This window comes from Antechinus flavipes, chromosome 6 (assembly GCF_016432865.1).
Source record: "Antechinus flavipes isolate AdamAnt ecotype Samford, QLD, Australia chromosome 6, AdamAnt_v2, whole genome shotgun sequence".
In the NCBI taxonomy this organism is placed as follows: Eukaryota; Metazoa; Chordata; class Mammalia; order Dasyuromorphia; family Dasyuridae; genus Antechinus; species Antechinus flavipes.
In genome coordinates, this window is record NC_067403.1 from 240500181 (window position 1) to 240517968 (window position 17788).

Genomic DNA, 17788 nt, shown 5'->3' on the forward strand with positions numbered 1-17788 from the left:
CAGTCTATCTGAACTTGAGAGAATGCATACAGTAGGCACAGCACAAGAGGACCTGAAATGAAAGCCTGGGGGGTCTCAGGCCAGTCTATCCAGACTTGAGTGACAGTGATTAAAGAAGGGAATTGGATGAGATGGCAGACAAAACTTAGTAGTCAGTAGGGTTAGAAGGGAAAGAACACTAACTCCTGGCTCCTAGGTGACAGGTTCAAATCCTGCCTCAGATTCTACTGGTTTTTCCTAGGTTTTAATTTCCTCTGTAAAATGAGCAGGTTTGTTTGGGACTGTGTGCTACAAAGTACTCAGCAGAGCTCTGGGTTCAAATCCTGACATTATTTGTGTGACTTGGGCCAGCCACATTCCCCTCTCCCCCGTCTCACTTACCTCATCTGTAAAAGGAGAGAGTGAAAAGTAGATCAATTCTCTGATCCCATCCACATTTCTGGATCTTATTGCCTTTGAGGGAAGGAGAGAGGACAGCAGGTCTCAAATGCTATGGCTTATGGACACCCAGGCTCAGAGATCTGGAACTGAAGGTCACCCCAGCTGGATACTTCCTGAGAGTGCTGGGAGACTGAGGGCGGAGTACCCCACTTGGACATCTCCTAGTATGGGGAGACTGAGGGAGGGGCACCTCACGTGGATACTTCCTGAGGGTTCTGGGAGACTGAGGGAGGGGCACCCCACCTGGATGCTTCCTGGGAGTTTGGGGAGACTGAGGGAGAGGCACCCCACTTGGACAATTCCTAGCGGTATGAGGAGAAATAGTTGAGAGATGAGGGGCCCAGGTGATGGGTGGCTTAAGGAGACCCTTGCCATTTCCCCCAGAATTTCAGGGGCTGGCCGGGCTGGCCGGGCCGGGCCGGGCAGGGCAGGGCAGGGCCGGGCAGGGCAGGGCACGTTGCGGCTCCTCCAGCTGCTCTGGCCCCGGGCGCTGTCTCACGGGTAGAGAGCCTTCTTTGTTGTTCCGAGGGCTTGTCCTCACCTGCCCGGCCGGCCGGGTCCTTACGGCTTCTCTGCAGTCGGGCCGACTGCAGGGGAAGGAGGTGGAGGGGGCGGGGGCCGCGGTCAGCCCTGACGGGGCGGCTGGCCTCCCTCGGTGCCGGCCCCCCGCTCAGGAAGTGCGGAAAGAGGAAGAGTGTCGCCACTGCAGCTGCTGCTGCGGGGGCAGGATGAGAGTGCCGGGGGTGGCAGGGGTGAGGGCTGCAGAGGCGGCGGCGGCGGCGGAGGCGCTGAGGGAGCACGGGATGCGGCCCCGAGGTGGCTGAGCCCGCACCATGAGGAGGCGGGGGCAGCCGGGCAGATGTGGCGCTACCGCTCCTGGGACGTCCCGCAGATGCCCGCCGCGGGCCCCGACACTCAGTAGGTACCAGGGAAGCGGAAGAGGGCTGCCCCTGGGTCCCGGGGGGCACCGCGCCTGCCTAGCCCTGGACTACGGGGGAAGCCCGAACTGGGGAAGCAACCTGGGGGGTGGGGGAGTGTCCCGGGAGGGAAACTGCTCCTTGGAAGCCTCGGCATCTGTGCTTTTTTGGAGGGGGGAGGGGGAATGGAGGGGGTCAGAAACGTTGTTCTGAGTGCCCAAAATTGGTGACCTTAACCGCGGAACTGAGATCCTCTGGGGGAGTTGTTTTTTTTGGGGGGGGTCAGGGGACTGGAAGATCCAGGGCTGAAGGAGACTGGAGGGAACGTGCGGCGCCTCCTACACGCTATTGAGAGCCAGGGAAATGAAGCCCCTTGCCCGAGCTCACCCCCCAGTAAGTAGCAGAGCCTAGCCTTGAACCCGGAGCCTCTGCTTCCCGAGCCAGGGCCTCCCGGCTGCAGAGTTCAGAGACCCCACTGTTTTTCATTCCCTCCGTGGTCTCAGGAAAAAACAGCCGAGAGGGGCTATTGTGTAACTTCCTCCAACGGGCTCGTGGCCCTGCAAAGGCCGGGCTCTGGCCCTCCCGCCAGCTCAGCCTGCTGCCCATCTGCCGCCCACCCCTGCCTCCCTTCAGGATCCAGCCCACCCCAGCCCCAGCTTCCCCGCTCACAAAGGGGTTCAAAGGGGAAAGCAAGGACTGGATCAGGGTGCTGGGCAGGAGGGAGGGGTACCCCCCAGTGGCAGAGGGATCGCATAGCTGAGAAAGAAGCCGGTAAGAGCCACAGGGAGGTGGATGGGGAAAGTTAGCACTAACACAGGATGTGGCTTTGCAAGTGAACGGTCCGGGAAGGCCACCGATTGGGGGAAGGGGAGAGAAGACGGATGCCCCTGCCTGCCCTTCTGAGCCCCCAGGAGCTGCTCTCTTGTAACCCCCCAGCAGAGACCTTCCCCCTAAGGGCAGGGTTCTGCAAAGCACTCCACCAAGCTCCCCCACCTGAAACTAAGTCCCTGAGTTCTCCAAATCACGACTCCAGGTGTGGATCAGGAACTAGTCTAGAACTGTGGACACTTTCTGGCTGGCTGACTCTGGGCCAAGCATTTCACTTCTCTGAAAAAGGAGCTGAGACTAAGTGGTTGACCTCTAAGAACTTTCAAGCTTGGAATCTATGAAATGAGGATGGCAGAGAGGGAGGGAGGTATGTGTTGGGGGGGCGGTGTAGACGTAGGTGTGAGGGGAAGAAACCCTTCTCTGCATGTGTGAATGCAGCTTGTGTGTGAAATTCTGCTCTGATATTAACAGTAACCAAGCTTATAAATAGGTTCTGTTTTTGTCTCTCTTTCTTAAAAATTGATAAATGTCGGTTGGTCACATCCTGCCAAATCCCACCACATTCAGAATTAAATTTTCCACAATGTACAATTTTAGAAAAAGCTACACCAACAACAAAAAAAAATTCAAGTGAGTTAAACCAGTGATTCACGTGACCTTGCACTTTAGCGGTTTCCAGATTGTCAAAGGAAAGGGCTTGTGTGAGAGATAAGTTAGCTGGGCCGTGCTTTTTATCTGAATTTTGTTGCTATTTAGAGTTACCTTTGTTTACTCAGTAGTTTGCAGTCACAGCAATCGAATACATGCAATCTCTTCTCAGGGACATGCTGAAATCTCTTGGTGCCCCCCCCCCCATTGAGCCCCCCATTGGCTTTTGGAGAGCGCTGCAGCTTTGACTCCTTGAGGTTATGGCATCTTCATGACTCGAAACTGCTTAGAATTGGCAGAAAACATTTTTCAGTCCTTTGAGATCTGCGTGGCCTCATTATTGCAGATACTCTCCGATGGATGTGGTGGCCTCCAAGTGCCCTTTTGTCCACAGACTCCTGTAGATGTTGTACAAGCTTTCCACCAAAGTGGATCAGGGATTCTTAAAATGGATTTCATGGAACCCAAGAACTTGGAAAGGGGGAAAAAAACCCTGTATCTTTATTTTCACTCATCTCTCATTGAAATTTAGCATTTCCTCCCATTTTGACTTATTTTTTTCCTGAGAAAAGATCCATAGGTTTTAATAGACTGAAAAGGGGGGTACTTGACATTCTCAGAAAGGTTAAGAACCTCCGTCTTAACCTCTTCACATTTGAAGCACACCAGTGGGATTCCTAGGCTGTCTGTGGCTTATCCTTCAATCTCCACTCATGGCCAGCCCCTCTCCGTGGCCAGACATCCAATAGTCTAATAACCTTTACAATGATTCTGTGTTAGCAATATCTCCTCAGACCTACCATTTACCTCAACATTGCCATTTGGACGATACTAAGTTTTTATTCTTTTGAGGCTGTAGCAAAGCCGCATGTATCACTGGAACAATACTGACGTTAACTGAGAGAGAGCACAGCCTGAAACAGATTTTCTTTTTTTAGACATGGCCAATGTGGGAATTTGTTTTGCTTTGTTTATAATAGGAATTATTTGGGTGTTTTTTCTTTCTTTCTCCTATGAAAGAGTAGGGAATTAGGAAATGAGAATCTTAAAAATAAAATTTGATTTAAACAACTATTGATGTTCAGAGAGAAACTAGGAATCATTGAAAACACGATAGAATTTCCCAGAGGCAAACCAGTCCACTTTCCTACTCCCTTTTAATCCCGGGCTCAACTCATTGTCCACTCACAATGTCTGTCCAAGGTAGACATGTTGAGTCAGCTCTGTGGGTTGTCCATCTAACTGTATATCAGAGAATGGTCTCTAGGCTTTGTTCACTTGTTTCCCCCATTTTATACTGAATCCATCTGGAGAATTTCATATTTAAATGAAATCCATCTTCCATTTGGTCTCTTTGCTTTCCCAATGACAGAGACCTTTAGCAAGCATGTATTTGTTTTTTCTTGATAGTAATGATCAGAATATCTTTCAAAGAAGTTGTCTCTGTTGTTACATATTTCAAAGAATATCATATGATGTTGATATTATGTTAGAGAAGAGCACTTAAGGGAATGCTTCACTCTTCCAAATCAAGTGCTTTTTAAATAGTCAACAAATATGGTAGCCATCTGTATTCTTGACACCTTTCAGTCAATTAAGTGTCTATAAAAAAGTTTGTTATAGAATATCAGCTTGGTCATTTCTCATAGACTCATCAAGCATGACCTTGATACATGTGTATAGATTATTCTTAGAAGCGTTTTGTTGAATTGTACACATAGAAACAGTTTTTTATATTTTCCTAGTTGTCTTTTTGTGGGGTTTTTTTTTGGGGGGTGGGATTAAGAAAAAGGTGCAAGGACAAAAATCATAGGATTTAATGTAAGAGAGGTTAAATGTTTGCCTAGGACCTCACAGCTAATAAGGGTCTTGGGTAAGATTTGAATTCAGGTTTTCCTGACTCCATATTTATTATGCCATACTATCTAAGAGTCAGTAAGATGAGCAGACATGGAGGGGTTATGATATCATGGGAAGAATGTCCTGAATTGAAGAACTTATGGATCAGTTCAGCATTTGAGTAATAAGTTCACAATTTTCCCCAAACATTTGATCTCTTCAGCTATTTAGAAAATTGTGTTCTCTAAATTGTGTTACCTTGAGCATGGACCATGGTCTGGTCTAAGTGTTTTTCTCACCTTTGTTTTCTTTTGTATCATTTCTGAGTCCTGGTTTCTAATGCAGCAAACTGGGGACTGGACTAATTAAGTAAACATGCTGTGTCCTTATTGTCATTGAGGGAAAAAAATTGTTTGCATAGAAATCTTCATAGACTGTTTCTATTTTTGACTGTTCCTTGTTTTCCTTCCGGTTTCATCTTTAATTCCCTTGGGACAATTTTGTCTCTTGCCAAGCTTTCTGTAAACTTGTTTTCCCTTTATTGCTTTTGTTTAATGAATTGATACTGCTCATAATCCTCTACCATCCACAACCATAGGATTTTATGAATTTATATTTTGAATTGACATTGCCTATGACTGTGACATCTCTATATTTAGCAAGAAGAGTTTGTGAGAAGGCAAATTCTAAACCTTTTTGGTCTCCTAATGATGGCAATAGACCTCTAACAGTTAAAATTATTCAGGAAATCACAATAATCATTGTCAGGTTCTGTTCTCTTATCCGTTTCCCATTTTTTGTGAATAGTTAATCTAAATAGGTCAGGTTTGAGTTTTCTATGTCAAATGCCCTCTCTTCTAATTTTTATTCTAGCTCTTTGTCTTTGCTCTAATAAGTTGGTGATCTGACTGTATATAGATGTTTGTAAACAGGTGAGATGCTTTTGTATTATTGATAAGCCTTTGACTTCTCTTTTCCTATTCCTGAAATATTTCCTAGCATATTTTTCTCTACCCTCCCAGATACCCAAGGGTGTTGTGAGATTCGATGTATGTGAAGTACTTTACAATGTATGTAAAGTATTTCACAAACCATAAAGCTTACTGCCCTCCTACTATGCTCAAATAATGTTTATAGAGTAGTAGATATGTCACAAAATGTTTAACAACCAGGCTCACCAGAAAAAAAAAATCAAAAATCTATATTCATATGAGTTTAATTTTATTAATAATTTCTTAAGTCTAGACAATCAATAAAAATAAATCAAGCCCTGATTTGTAACAATTGCTGATTTTTGAAGTGTAAATGCATTTGTTAAATCAGTCTCTGGCAGACCTTGCCTTTGCTCACCTTGTATTGAAATCACTATTATGAGAATTAATTTTCCTTTATTATTTGAGACTCAGCACTGTTCCTTCTGCAATTTTTGGATAACTAAAAGTCTGCTTAAATATTAACTTCATCTAAACAAAATCTTTCCTCGGGGCTGTAAAATTTTACTTAAGGGTTTTCCATATTCCTGAGACAAGAAGCCAGAGGAATCTCAGCTGTCCCTGATCCTTGGCAAACCCTCTTCCTCAGTCAGTCTATTTGTGAATCTTCTAAATGTAATTTAATCTGTTACCTGACATAAGTTTACCTATAGAGTTTGTTTGATGAGGTTTGTTTCCTTAGGGGATGTATGAGATCATGATTGTTTTCAGTTTATGATGTTGAAAGAAGTATTGCACAGTGACTTCATTTTTTCTTTATTATGGCCTAAGAGGAATGTACAATATTGCGATATATAAACGAATTATTTCTCTGTCCCTCTGTCCTGGTTCTGCCTCTAAGAAGCCTTGTCGGAATCCTCATGATCGTTTAGATATGTCTGAGGGCTTAATCTATACTTGAGCATAATGAGGTTGACCTATGTCTTTACCTCCATAATTTTTGCATCGTGGTAAATATATGTGTGGCAGTAGTGACCTACCATATGAATTCAGAGAAGAAATTTCTCTTTTGCATCATCAAATATTAAAGTATGCATTAATTTAACTTGGCAGAGCTTACTGAGTTTTTAGAAAGCCAGTACCTCTTCCTCCCCTCCCGCAGATTTTGGCACACGACTGGCAGTTATTTTCATTTTGGACTGCTTGTGAGGGCTCTCGTAAACACTATGATGCAAAAGTGATCCAGTCACCCCTTGAAAGTATATGTTCTGTTACCTTTGGACATGCAAGGAAACCAATTCTGCTGACTTCTTGACTTTCTTCTTCAAGAACAACCAGTGATTCCCTTTTGGTGTGACTTCCTTTTATCTTTTGCTTTTATTTATAGTGGGATGGGATTTCCAACAAGATTTCCAACATGATTGTCCCATTCCCTCCCCCATTGTTTCTTTTACATATTGCTACCATTATCCCCAAATCAGAAGTGGGCCATAGACTACTGGATATTGAGCCTCCTGAGCCTACTTCGGACAGAAGACATACTTTATTACTCAGACCATATTGAGGGCCTTTCTAGCTCCTTACTACCCTCTTAGGCTCATGACCCACTGGGATAGTCTTCAGGAATTGAGGAATCAGAATAGGACTTTGTGGAAGCCAGAAGAACATTGGGTTGAGAAGGATTGCACCTTGTTTCAGAGCAAAGCTTGAGGCTCTTGAAAATGCTGCTTAAATTTCCAACTCTAATCTTCTATTCTCTTCCATTCTGGGCCTTGTTCATTGTCCATTAGCTATAGGTCTCGAAGGACCGGCTGTATGAATTGTCCATCCAACTGTGTGACCTAGTCTCAACAATAGTCTTTCTCCATCCCAGTAGATACCACTAGTGTGGTGAGAGAAAGGGAGGAATACTGAATGAGGGTGAAACATCAGCCTCCACATGATGGCAAAAGATTGAGAGGAAGGCCCTTCCTTGCGTGGAAGAGTCTGGGGTGGATTCATGGGAAGGCTTGGAAAGGAATTGCATGAGAAATACTTGTTTAATTCTCAGTACTGTCCTGATAGGGAGGTGCTGTTGTTATCCACATTTTATCAGAAGAAACTGAGATCGAGTATAAGTAATTGTACATGTTGTTGGTACTCTTCATCACTTCCCACACATCTTTCCATATTTCTTTGAATTCTTTTGGGGTACAAACCCATTTCATAGGCTTAAAAGGTATGAAGCATTCGATACTTCTCTTTCAGTTCCAAAATGTTTGGGCAAATTCATCATTTCACCATCAGTGATTTATATATCAAAGGATTCTGAGTTGACTTGTAATTACAGCCCCGTCCAAACTTCTAAGCATGTGTCTGCGTGAACATGGTATCTAGAAGTTGCAGTGTCGGTGTGCAAAAGAATTCATTTAAGGACAAGTGTATTGCTATGTTATATATTCCTGGGTGAGTTTATGTAATATGTGAGGGAAAAAGGAAAGGCCATGTTGTGATTGTGAGAGGGGTTGGTGTGTCCCCCCCACTCCCTTCAACAGCCCAAGGATTTGGGGCTCACTTGAACTAGATCTGAGACCCTAGAAGGTCAGTTTTGATGGCTGATGCCCCCCTAGAAGTGTCTAAAATAAAGCTTAGATAGGCCTCATGTCCAGGTTTTCCTAAAAGTAGGTAACTGGGTCTCCATCTCCGCCACAGACACTCAGTGTACCCGGCGGGTATTAGGTAAAGGACAGCTTTTATTTCATCCACCACACATTTACGTATTCTGTGATGCAAGGAATTTTCAGAAGCCCATGAACAAACAGAGGCATAGAGCCCTTGGAGAACCTATTAGATTTCTTTGAGGAAGCAGCTCCAACTGCACCATCCAAGCAACACGGGCAATAATAAGGTGGCAAAGTGGGAAAGTGGCGGTCTCTTTCCTCCATCTTACCCCCTCCCGGCTTTGGGATATAGATATAGGACCATCCTCTTCCTCCGTCAAAATGGCGGAACTGAGGAATTCCCAATCTTAATTCTCAACCGTGGGAACACGCGGGGAAAGGCTATTGACCAGAATTCCTATCTCTGAGCCATGCTTGGAAAAGGACAAAAGCAGAGGGCAGCCGGGAGCTTCGCAGATCCCTCAGTTCCCTTCTCAGGGCGGCGGTGGCGGATGTCCTGCCATATCCCCCCTCTTCTGCTTCTTTGAGCAGGAGGGAGGAAGCCCTTAGCCTTAGCATTGCTGATGCATTTTGGGCTGAAATTCAGAAGGACATCGTCCCCCTGCTGACTCGGGCAGTTCCCTTGCATAAATGGAGGGGGAGAGGTCACCTTTTTTGGATAAGAACCCATTCTCGGCTATTCTACTGTTATGGAAATGCTTGTTTTATTCCACATCCATCAAAAAGCCAGTGTGGGAGAGAGAGAAAAAGGGCCAGATTTAGAGTCACAGGGTATGAATCCCGGCCCCTAAGGCCCCTTTTTTATCTGTAAAATGATGACTACCGAGTGTGACGCTGTGATACTATGATTTGGGAGCTCTCAAGGGGCCGGCAGTTAAGCGTTCATTAAGATCTATGAGCCGCGTCCGCGCGGTAAGTGCTAGGGACACAAAGAAAGGGAAGAACGGGCTCCCTGCCCCCGCGGAGCTTACAGCCTCCTAAGGGAGGGCTTGTGTTCCACAATCCCTGCCCGCTTCCTCACGGAACGCTAACGGGCTCTCCGAGGGCTTCTGGGTCCGTGCGCTTCTGGACATCCCTCTGTGACGGGAGAAATAAAACATGGAGGTAGCTGGGGACAGAGCAGAGGGGATGCGGGGGTCTCTGAGGGAAGGCCCTGGAGGGGACACCAGGAAGGAAGAAGGTGGGGTCTGGGTGTCGGTGTTTTTGGGTTTTGTTGCAAGGCAGGGGGGTTAAGTGAGTTGCCCAGGGTCACGCAGGTAGGACTATGAAGTGTCTGAGGCTGGATTTGAACTCAGGTCCTTCTGACTCCAGGGCGGACGCACCATCTGGCGGCCCCTGGATTTGAGCCTTGGAAGACTGCAAGGGCTTGGGGACGTTGTACTGGAAGCTGGGGGACTTTGGTCCAGGCCCTCGGGTGGCTCACGCCGGAGCAGGTACACAGCAGGCACTTAAGTGCTCGCTGATGGAGGCCACCAATCAGTGAACAGAGCCCTCCCCCGTCCTTGGAAGGGCCGCATTTAAAACCTGTGAGCCTCAGTTTCCTCATCCGTAACACGAGGGGTCGGTAAAGCCTCTCGCAGCTCGAGTCTCCTCCTAGGGACCAAACCAATCCCGCTCAGAACAAAAAAGAACAAAAGTGCCGCCCTTGGGGGGGTTACGCTCTGGGTGGGGGCGGGGCCGGGATAAAGGAGCCACGAGGGAACCCGCCGGCACTCACCACTAGGGGTCAGTCGAGGCTTCGCGTCGCCGGGGGCTGCTCTTTGGAACCTGGAGGGAAGCTAAGAGCGTCGTGTGTCTGGGTGCCGTGCTCAATAAGCTTTGTTGTGATACGGAGAAGGGGCGTGTAAAGGGGGCGGACAGGGGCGTGCAATGGGGACGGAGCTACAGCGCCTCCAGTAATAGGGATGGCTGGGGCTATGCGCCGCGACGCCGGCAGAGGGCGCCGCAGGTCAGGGAGCGGGGGCGGAGCCAGGCCATGAGGAAGGGACGGAGGGGCTGCCGCCAGGGGCGGGGCTGGACCCATCGAGGAGGGACGAAGAAGCCTCTAGGGGCGGGGCCGGGCCATCGGGGAGGAGCGGAGCGGCCGCTGGGGGCGGGGCTCTGGGCGCAGGCAGCGGCGCGGGCAGCTCGGCGGGGCCCTGCGCGCAGGCTCGCTCTCTTCGCTGCGCTCCCTCCGCCCCCGGCGGCACTTCCTGGAGTCCGGGCTGCCCTGCCGCTGCTCGCGCTGCTCGCGCTGCTCTGAGCGGGCGGACGAGCCCCATGGCCCCTGCGACCGCTCCGCCGCCGGAGCGCTGACCCGCGCGGGCGGACCGGACCGAGGGACAGAGTCCGGCGCGCCATGGGCGTCTCCCGCCGGCCCTGCGCGGCCCGGGGCTAGGGCCGCATGGAGCCCCCCGACGGCGGCGGCGGAGCCGAGGCCCGGAGCAGCGGCTCGGACTCGGCCTCGGCCTCGTCCAGCGGCTCGGAGGGGGCCCGCGGCCCCGAGCCCGACAAGGCGCCGCGCCGGCTCAGCAAGAGGCGTTTCCCGGGGCTGCGGCTCTTCGGCCACAGGTGAGCGAGCGCTCGGACCCTGCCCTGCCCGCCGTCCCTATGACAACGTCCGGACCGGTCAGCCTCTGCTTGTCGCCATAACAACCGCAGGCCGGGCTCACCCCGTGCCGTCCGCGTGGCACCCCCTCTCTGGCCGCTGTCACCCAACCCCCCAGCAAACCCCTGGGCATTGTCACCTCCCGCCCCCATCCTGAAGGCATCCTCTGGTCGTCGTCCCTTCTGTTCCCCTCCCGGGTCGTTGTCCCCTCCCGTCCGCATCCCCTGGCACGCTCCCGTCCCGTCGGCTCTGCCCCACTCCCCTGGAAGCCTCGGGCCGCCCTCCGGTGCTCCCGGTTGCCTCCCGCCTCCGTCCCGGGGCTTCTGGTTTCCTTGCAGCGTCGTTGCCGCCCCCCGCGACCCCCGTAGGGCAGCTGGCCCTGCCTTTCCTCCTCGGCCCGCTCTGGGCAAAGTTCCCCAGACCCACGCTGCCTCGCTGTTGGCGCCGGTTCTGGCAGCTTGGGTTTGGTTTTTGGAGGGCTCGGGAAGGAGGCGGCTGCTGCCGCAGGGGATGCCGGCCCCTCATCCAGGCTCGGGGGCAGCCCTGTGGGAAGGGGGCCCTGCCTCCGCTCTCTGGCACCTCGTCCTGCTGGATCTGGGGGCGCCCCCGGGGTCCTGCTGCTCGCTGCCCTGTTTTGTTCCGCACTGACTGGTTGGGAGCGGCCGCGGGGGCTCAGTGAGTGACAAGGCCGCGCTTGCAGGGCTGCCTGGGCACTGCTTCTTGCTTTGAGGGGGACAGGGGGTCCCGAGCCTCTCCTTTCCTCGGGATGCTGCTGGACTCTGCCCGGGGATGGCTTGGCTAAAGTCCGGCTCGGCTCTGATGCCCGGGTGTCCTTGTGCTCAGTTCTGAGTCTCGGGCAGACTTTACCCCCAATAATCTCTTGCCTTACGTTGAGAAAAGGGCACGTCACGTCTGGAATTGGCTGAGGACAAGTCTGACTGGGTGGCTTTCCCCTGCCCTGCACCGAAGCTGGAGCCGGGCCCAAATCCTGGGGCTCAGTGTGGACCCGCGAGGTGCCGCGGCCGGTGAGGCTCGTGTGCTGGGCACAGGTGCGGCGGTGTGAGAGGGCGCAGAGGGGGCCCCGTCCCCTTCTCGCCAGCCCGCCGCTCCCTGGCAGAGGGGCCGCTGCCCCAGCCCTGGCAGAGGGGCTCTCTCAGAAAGGCGCACCTAGGGACCAGCCGCCGGCCAGGTGCGGAATCCTCTGGTGCAGGGGTGGGCCGAGGGAGGACGAAATGCATGATGGGAAAGGACAGGGCAGAGAACACTCATCGCTGTGATGGGTGCCCGTCATCCTCCCCCTTCCCTTTCTTCCCCCAGTCTTGCTCGCTGATTCAGTTTGGGGAATATCCGGCCGGGCTGGCCCGTGTCACCCTTAGCGAGCATCCTGGTTTCTGGCTTCCTTTTGTCCCGGGTGACGGGCATAAGGACCGCGGGCCTGGGCCCCCCCCCCCGTTCTCTCTCTGGTTGTCTCCCACGACACCAGTTGTAGTTGTGGACGTGAGCGCCCGGCAGGGAGCCCAGAGGAGGAAGAAGGCTTGGGGTGGGATGGGGCCTTTAGAGCAGACGGGGAGCGCCGGAAGCTTTCCGAGGGCTCGGCGCTCGTCCGAGCCTCTCAGGCTGAGGGGCGAGGGCTTCGTTTGGGTGACCCTTATTTACAGACGGAGAAACCGAGGCTCCCAGAAATGAAGTCGTGCCGGGCAGCTTTGGAGCCTGAGCCCTCTCTCCACCGAAGCCAGGCTTCCTCGGGCTCCAAAGGCCCCTGGTCCTACCAGGCCCAGGCTGGGACTCAGAGAGGGGCACAGTGGCTTGCCCAAGGTCACAGGTCAGAGCGGCAGAATCTGATTCAAACCCAGGCCCTTTGGTTCAGCTCCCTGCTCTTGCCATGATGCCAGGCTGGGTGCCAGGCAGACTTCTCTGAACCTATAACCAGCTTCATCATCTGGATGCCACCTGCCCAGCCTGGCAGGACAACCCTGTCTCGCCCTTCCAGCTGCTACCTCATTACTCAGTTGGGGAGGAGCTGGGTCCATAGCCTTGGCCCCCGAACCTGAGATCATTGCCCCCGTGTTTCCTTATGCTGGGATGGCAGGACTTCCTGGGTTTGCCAGGGGACCCGCCGCCCAGCAGGGAGGGGTGGATCTGCCAGCCTCGGCCTCCTCTCTGAACTGAAGGTCACCTGCCTGTGGATTAGCTGGTTTGCTGCCCCCGGGGCGTCACCGGCTGCCAGCACCTTGCACAAAGCCCTGGCTCCCTCCCCTCTGAGACACCATTGATTCCCTGGGAGCCAGCAGCCCTTAGTCATGTCTCCGGCTCCGAAGCTCCCGAGGCCAAAGGGCTGTGGCTTTTTAACTTCCTTCGTGCTGCTCTCGTCTGTTCAGTGCTGAAAGTACCTGGCCAAGAGAAGGGTCTTGGGTCGCCGGAGTAGGAACAAGGTCAGACGCCCAGAGCTCCGGACTCGGGGGCCCCGGCTCAGAGTCCCCATTCCTTCCCTCTCCGGCCGGTGACTTTGGGCCACTTTATCTTGCCAGAACAGAGCTGGGCACTGGAGCACCAAGTCTGTCTCTCCTTTTTTTTAAATAGTATTTTTTTTCAATCACATGTAAAGAAAGTTCCCGACATTCACTTTTATAAAAATTTGAGTCCCACATTTCTTCCCTGCGCAGGATGGCAAACAGATAGAGGTCAGAGGTCAGAGGCCAACATTTGGGAGCTGCAGGGTCGCTGGGGGTGGGGAGAGGGGAGGGCCTGAGTCCAGCCTCCTGAGGAACCTACTCCCCGCAGAGGCTGTTTCAGAAGCTGCCGGAGAGAAACCTTTTATTTATTATTATCTCCTATGAGATAATGTTTGTAGAGCAGCTGGCACAGTTCCTGGCATACCATAGGCCTATATATAAATGCTCGCTCTCCTCGCCTCTTCCCTCGCTTTCTATTGGGTGCCCGGGGTGCCGGCGGTGAGGCTGCGGTGTGGAAAAATCCAGAACTGGGAGTCAGAGAGCCTGAGTGAAGGCCGGGCTCTTTCCTCCCCCGGTGATCCCTGGGCGGCTCACTTCCCTCTCCGAGCTGCTCCTACCTGGGGACGCTGGCAGCCAGAGAGCCCTCTCCTTGGACGCCCAGCAGGCCGGACGCAGGGGAAGAGAAGCCGGGGCCCCTGTAGCGACTGTTCCCGGAGGGCTTTGGGCCTGGCCGGGCCGCGCCCAGGTACCCAGGGGAAGCACAGGGCTCGATGGGCGGCCTTAGAAGGGGAAAGGGGCCGAGCGCCCGGAGAGCTCGGCCACGGGAGCTGGTGGCCCAGCATTGGAGGGCTGGAAGGAGCCTCAGACTGGTTCAGCCTTGTCATCTCGGGGAGGGGGTGAGAGGGGCCATAGAACAGATTAGCAGCAGAACCGGGGCCAGAATCCAGGCCTCTCGGGTCGAGATTGGACACCGTGCCACGGTTCCCTCGTTTCTGACCCCTGGTTTGTGCCTCTGAGGACGCGAGGTGCCCAAGGGGCAGCGCTTCTGCCAGCTCGAGGCCCCACATGTGGGGGCCCTGCTGGCCAGCCCGCCGTCTCCCTACGACGCGGGGGGTCGGAGGTAAAGGGGGCCGGCACTGAGGCTGTCGGTGTGGCAGGCTCTGAAGCCAGAGCTTCTGGGCCAGTCCTGGCCCTGGGGGAGACTCACTGGGCTGCGGAAGGCGGGGGTCCTGGGGGGCCAGGGACCCCCCCACGGAGGTGGGCAGAGGCGTCTGGGGAGGCCAGAGCAGCAGGTCCCTCCCTTGGCGGGGCGCCCTGGGCACAGCCACGGCCTCTGAGGCCCCAGGGAGCGTCCGAGCAGTAACGGGCAGAATTTATGGGGCGGAGGCCCCGCAGGGCGCCTGGGTAGGCACAGTCGGGATCCCAGTTTATGGGTGAGGAGGCTGAGAGCCAGGTGAGCAGGTCGCACTGCGGCGGCGCTCCTTCGGGGCTGGGAGCCTGGGGGACGCGGGCCTGGTGGGTGACGGAGCCGGGCGTGGGCAGGGCCCCATCTGCCAGTGAGCGAGGCCAGGAACCCCCGGCCCGGGGGCTCCCCAGCCCAGGGCGCAGCCATCCGACCTTCCGGGCCCCCAGCTCTGGGCTGGGCACCCGCCTGCTCCATGCCAGGAGGGCACAAGGGGGCGACATTGGCCCCTAACTTAGGATCCAGGACTGATTGTCAGGGCTCCTCCTCCTCCTCCCCTCCTCCTCCCCCTTTCCCCCCTCCCCAGCTGGTACCCGGGGGCCGCCAAGGACAAGAAGTGGCCAGCTGCACTCCCAGGAGGGGAGGGCTGTGGGTCAGAGCTGCTCTCAGGCAGCCCCCGGCTCACTTTCCGGAGGTGCCGGAGCTCCAGAAGCTCCCAGGGGCCGGCCGGGTCCAGGCCGCGCTGCAGGATGGGGGATGTTGGGAGGGCCGTCAGGATGGAGCAGTTCGGGACACGGAGGGGACGCTTGTAACTGTCTCGTTAAATGGAACGCTCCTCATTTCACCGCGAGCACCCCGTGGGGAGGATGTCGCAATAGTTGTATTTGGCTAAATTTATAAGAAGGGGGAAATCAGCGGTCAGTCGGCAAGCATTTAGTGAGCACTTGCTGTAGGCCAGGCCCTGTGCCGGGTGCCTGCCCTCGGGGCGCTCCTCTCAGAGGCACGCGCCCATCCTCCGGGGGCAAATGTCGGTTATGTGGCGAGCTCTCCTCCGGGGCAAGGAGTTACAGGAGAGCAGCCTGGGCGGTTAGAACCGGCGAGGACCTCCGAGAGGCTGCAGAGAAGCCCCCTTCCAGCCAGGAGGAAGCGGAGGCCCGGGAGGCTGTGAACTTGGCCAAGGTCACCCGAAGAATAGCCTCCCATGTCCTGGTCCCCTGGGTTTCCCAGCAAGCCTCCCAAAGTGCACCAGCCTCGTCTGGCCCCTTCCAGCCTCCGCTCCCTTCCTGCTCCCCCTCCCACTCGCCCCTCTCCTTCCCTGTCTCCTCTCTCTTCCCCCACACTTCCTTTCTTCTGCCATCATCTCTCGCTCTTGGATCTGTGGGAGTCTGGCAGAAGCCAGAGGGTGCAGGAGAAGGGGGTGGCCACGGGAGGAGCCTGCCCCACGTTCCAAGCCTTTGGGGGAAGAAGGTTGTGACTGGCCGGGAAGATGCCCTTCTGGGCCCTCTGGTCTTTGCTTTGCCAGGGTCACGTCGCTGCTCTGGAGACCCTTCCTCTCTTCCCTGTCCCAGCCGAATTCCGCAGAGCGAGCCTTTGCAGGGACCCCACCAAGCTAGCCCCCCGTGCTCCGTGTCCCCGGAACAGCCCACCCAGGCTTCAGCTTCCTGCTTGGAGTCTGCCCTTCTGCCGCTTCTCGCTAGTGCCGTCGGAGCCTGCTTGGAGATGGGGGCTCTTTGTGCCCCTGGGCTGCACTCCCTGCCAGCCGAGCTGCCTTTGGGGGCCACTTGGGGCCAAGAGAGTGAGCGAGGAAGTGTGAGAGCGAGCCCCGCTCCCCTGTTTGGCAGAGAAGCCTGTGTGGTTTAGGTAGTTCAGAGAATGGGGCCACAGAAGAGGTGTTTGGGGAGTCACGTGGCCCCCTCCGTACGGGTGTCTGGTCGGCGTGGGAAAGGAGTCTTTCTTTCACCCCCCAAAAACCCAAACTCACTGCTTCAGGGGGAAAGAACATCAGGCTTGTTGATTTAGGAGGGGCAAACAGAAATTGCAAAGAGGCAAAGGGAGCCTGGAGTCAGGAAAAGATCCTCCTAACCTTCACTCCATAACTCCATGGCCTTGGGAGGCGCCGGATCCTCCTCCTCCCCCTCCTCCTCCTCCTTTTCCTCCCCCTCCTCCCCCTCAGAAGGCATGCTGACCCCCTGCTGTGTTCTGATGGAGCCTAGTTTGAAATCCAGAGGGGTTGTTAGTGGTTCTTTTCTGCCACTTCTTACCTGGATGTCGTCCTGCGAGTGACTCGGGGCCTTGGTTCCTTCATTTGTAAAACAGGATAGACGAGCCAGATGATTGATCCCTTCCATTTCTAATATTCTGGGGGTCCGCATCCTGCTCTTATTCTCAGAGAACAGTCATTTCCCTGTGATCTGGCCTAAATGTTCTGCCCTCCCTCCCCTGGGACATCCATCTGTGCCCCCCCCTTCTCTCCCCTGACTTCTTTAAAAGCTCAGGCCTCCCCTTTCAAGCGCTCATTTTTAATCCTCCCAATTATTGTGCCTTTCCCTCCAAAAAGTAATTCCTGTTTTTTCCTCTCGTACATGTTATTTCTTCCAGTAAAATGCAGGTTCCCAGAAGGCGAGGATTGTTCTTGTTTTTGAATCTCCAAGGCCTCGCTCTGTACCCTGGCACCGTGTGGCACTTGATTAAATGCTGATGGAAGGATGGTGGGAGGGGCGGGTTGGGGGTGCTGAGCGAGGGAGGCCGTGGGCCCAAAAGCAAGTGATCTCCAAGACGCCACGGGGGGGTGGGGGGGCTGTAGGACCTTTCGTGTTTTCTGGGGATCCAGGAGCGAAGGCTTGAGGGACTCTGTTCTTGAGGGCCCTGGTCTTCAGAATGAAGGCACCAGGAAGAGGAGGACGGCGGAAACCTCTCCAGCCCTGCTGCCTTTTGCTGGAGCCCCAGTACTATTAGTTGTATGAATGACCTTGGTAAGTCATTGCATTACCGTAACCTTGGAGTGCTCCACTGTAAAGTGGAGGGAACGGACCAGCCGCCTCCCAAGGCCCTCCTGAGTCACTGGTGGATCTGAGAGGAGGGAGCCCAGGACCGTGTCCGGCCGGGTCTCCAGCCAGGTGCAGCTCCCGGTCAGGCCCCCTCTCTCTGGTGGCCTTCTCCAAGCACCAGTGACATATCACAGCAGGGCTAAAAATAGCCTCCCGAGCCTTGGGCTCCTGCCACCCCGAGCCTCCCTATCTGCCACCCCCCAGCTCAGGCTTCTCTCGCTGACATTTTACAGATGAGGGGGTGGTTGTGAAA

General features: G+C 54.1%; 1 protein-coding gene across 5 annotated transcripts in view; it reads left to right on the forward strand.

The window, feature by feature from the left end:
* Positions 1 to 17788, forward strand: part of DGKZ (diacylglycerol kinase zeta) — a 59519-nt gene that overhangs the window by 17254 nt on the left and 24477 nt on the right. For 2 of the 5 annotated variants that reach the window (XM_051966136.1, XM_051966137.1), the window contains exon 1: positions 10634 to 10815. The exons of 2 other annotated variants lie outside the window; for them this stretch is intronic. In XM_051966136.1, the coding sequence (XP_051822096.1) occupies positions 10649 to 10815 (167 nt within the window). In that variant the 5' untranslated portion in view covers positions 10634 to 10648. Of the gene's footprint in view, positions 1 to 1211; positions 1360 to 10633; positions 10816 to 17788 lie in introns of those variants that run through there. One more of the 5 variants, XM_051966138.1, reaches the window with a different exon arrangement.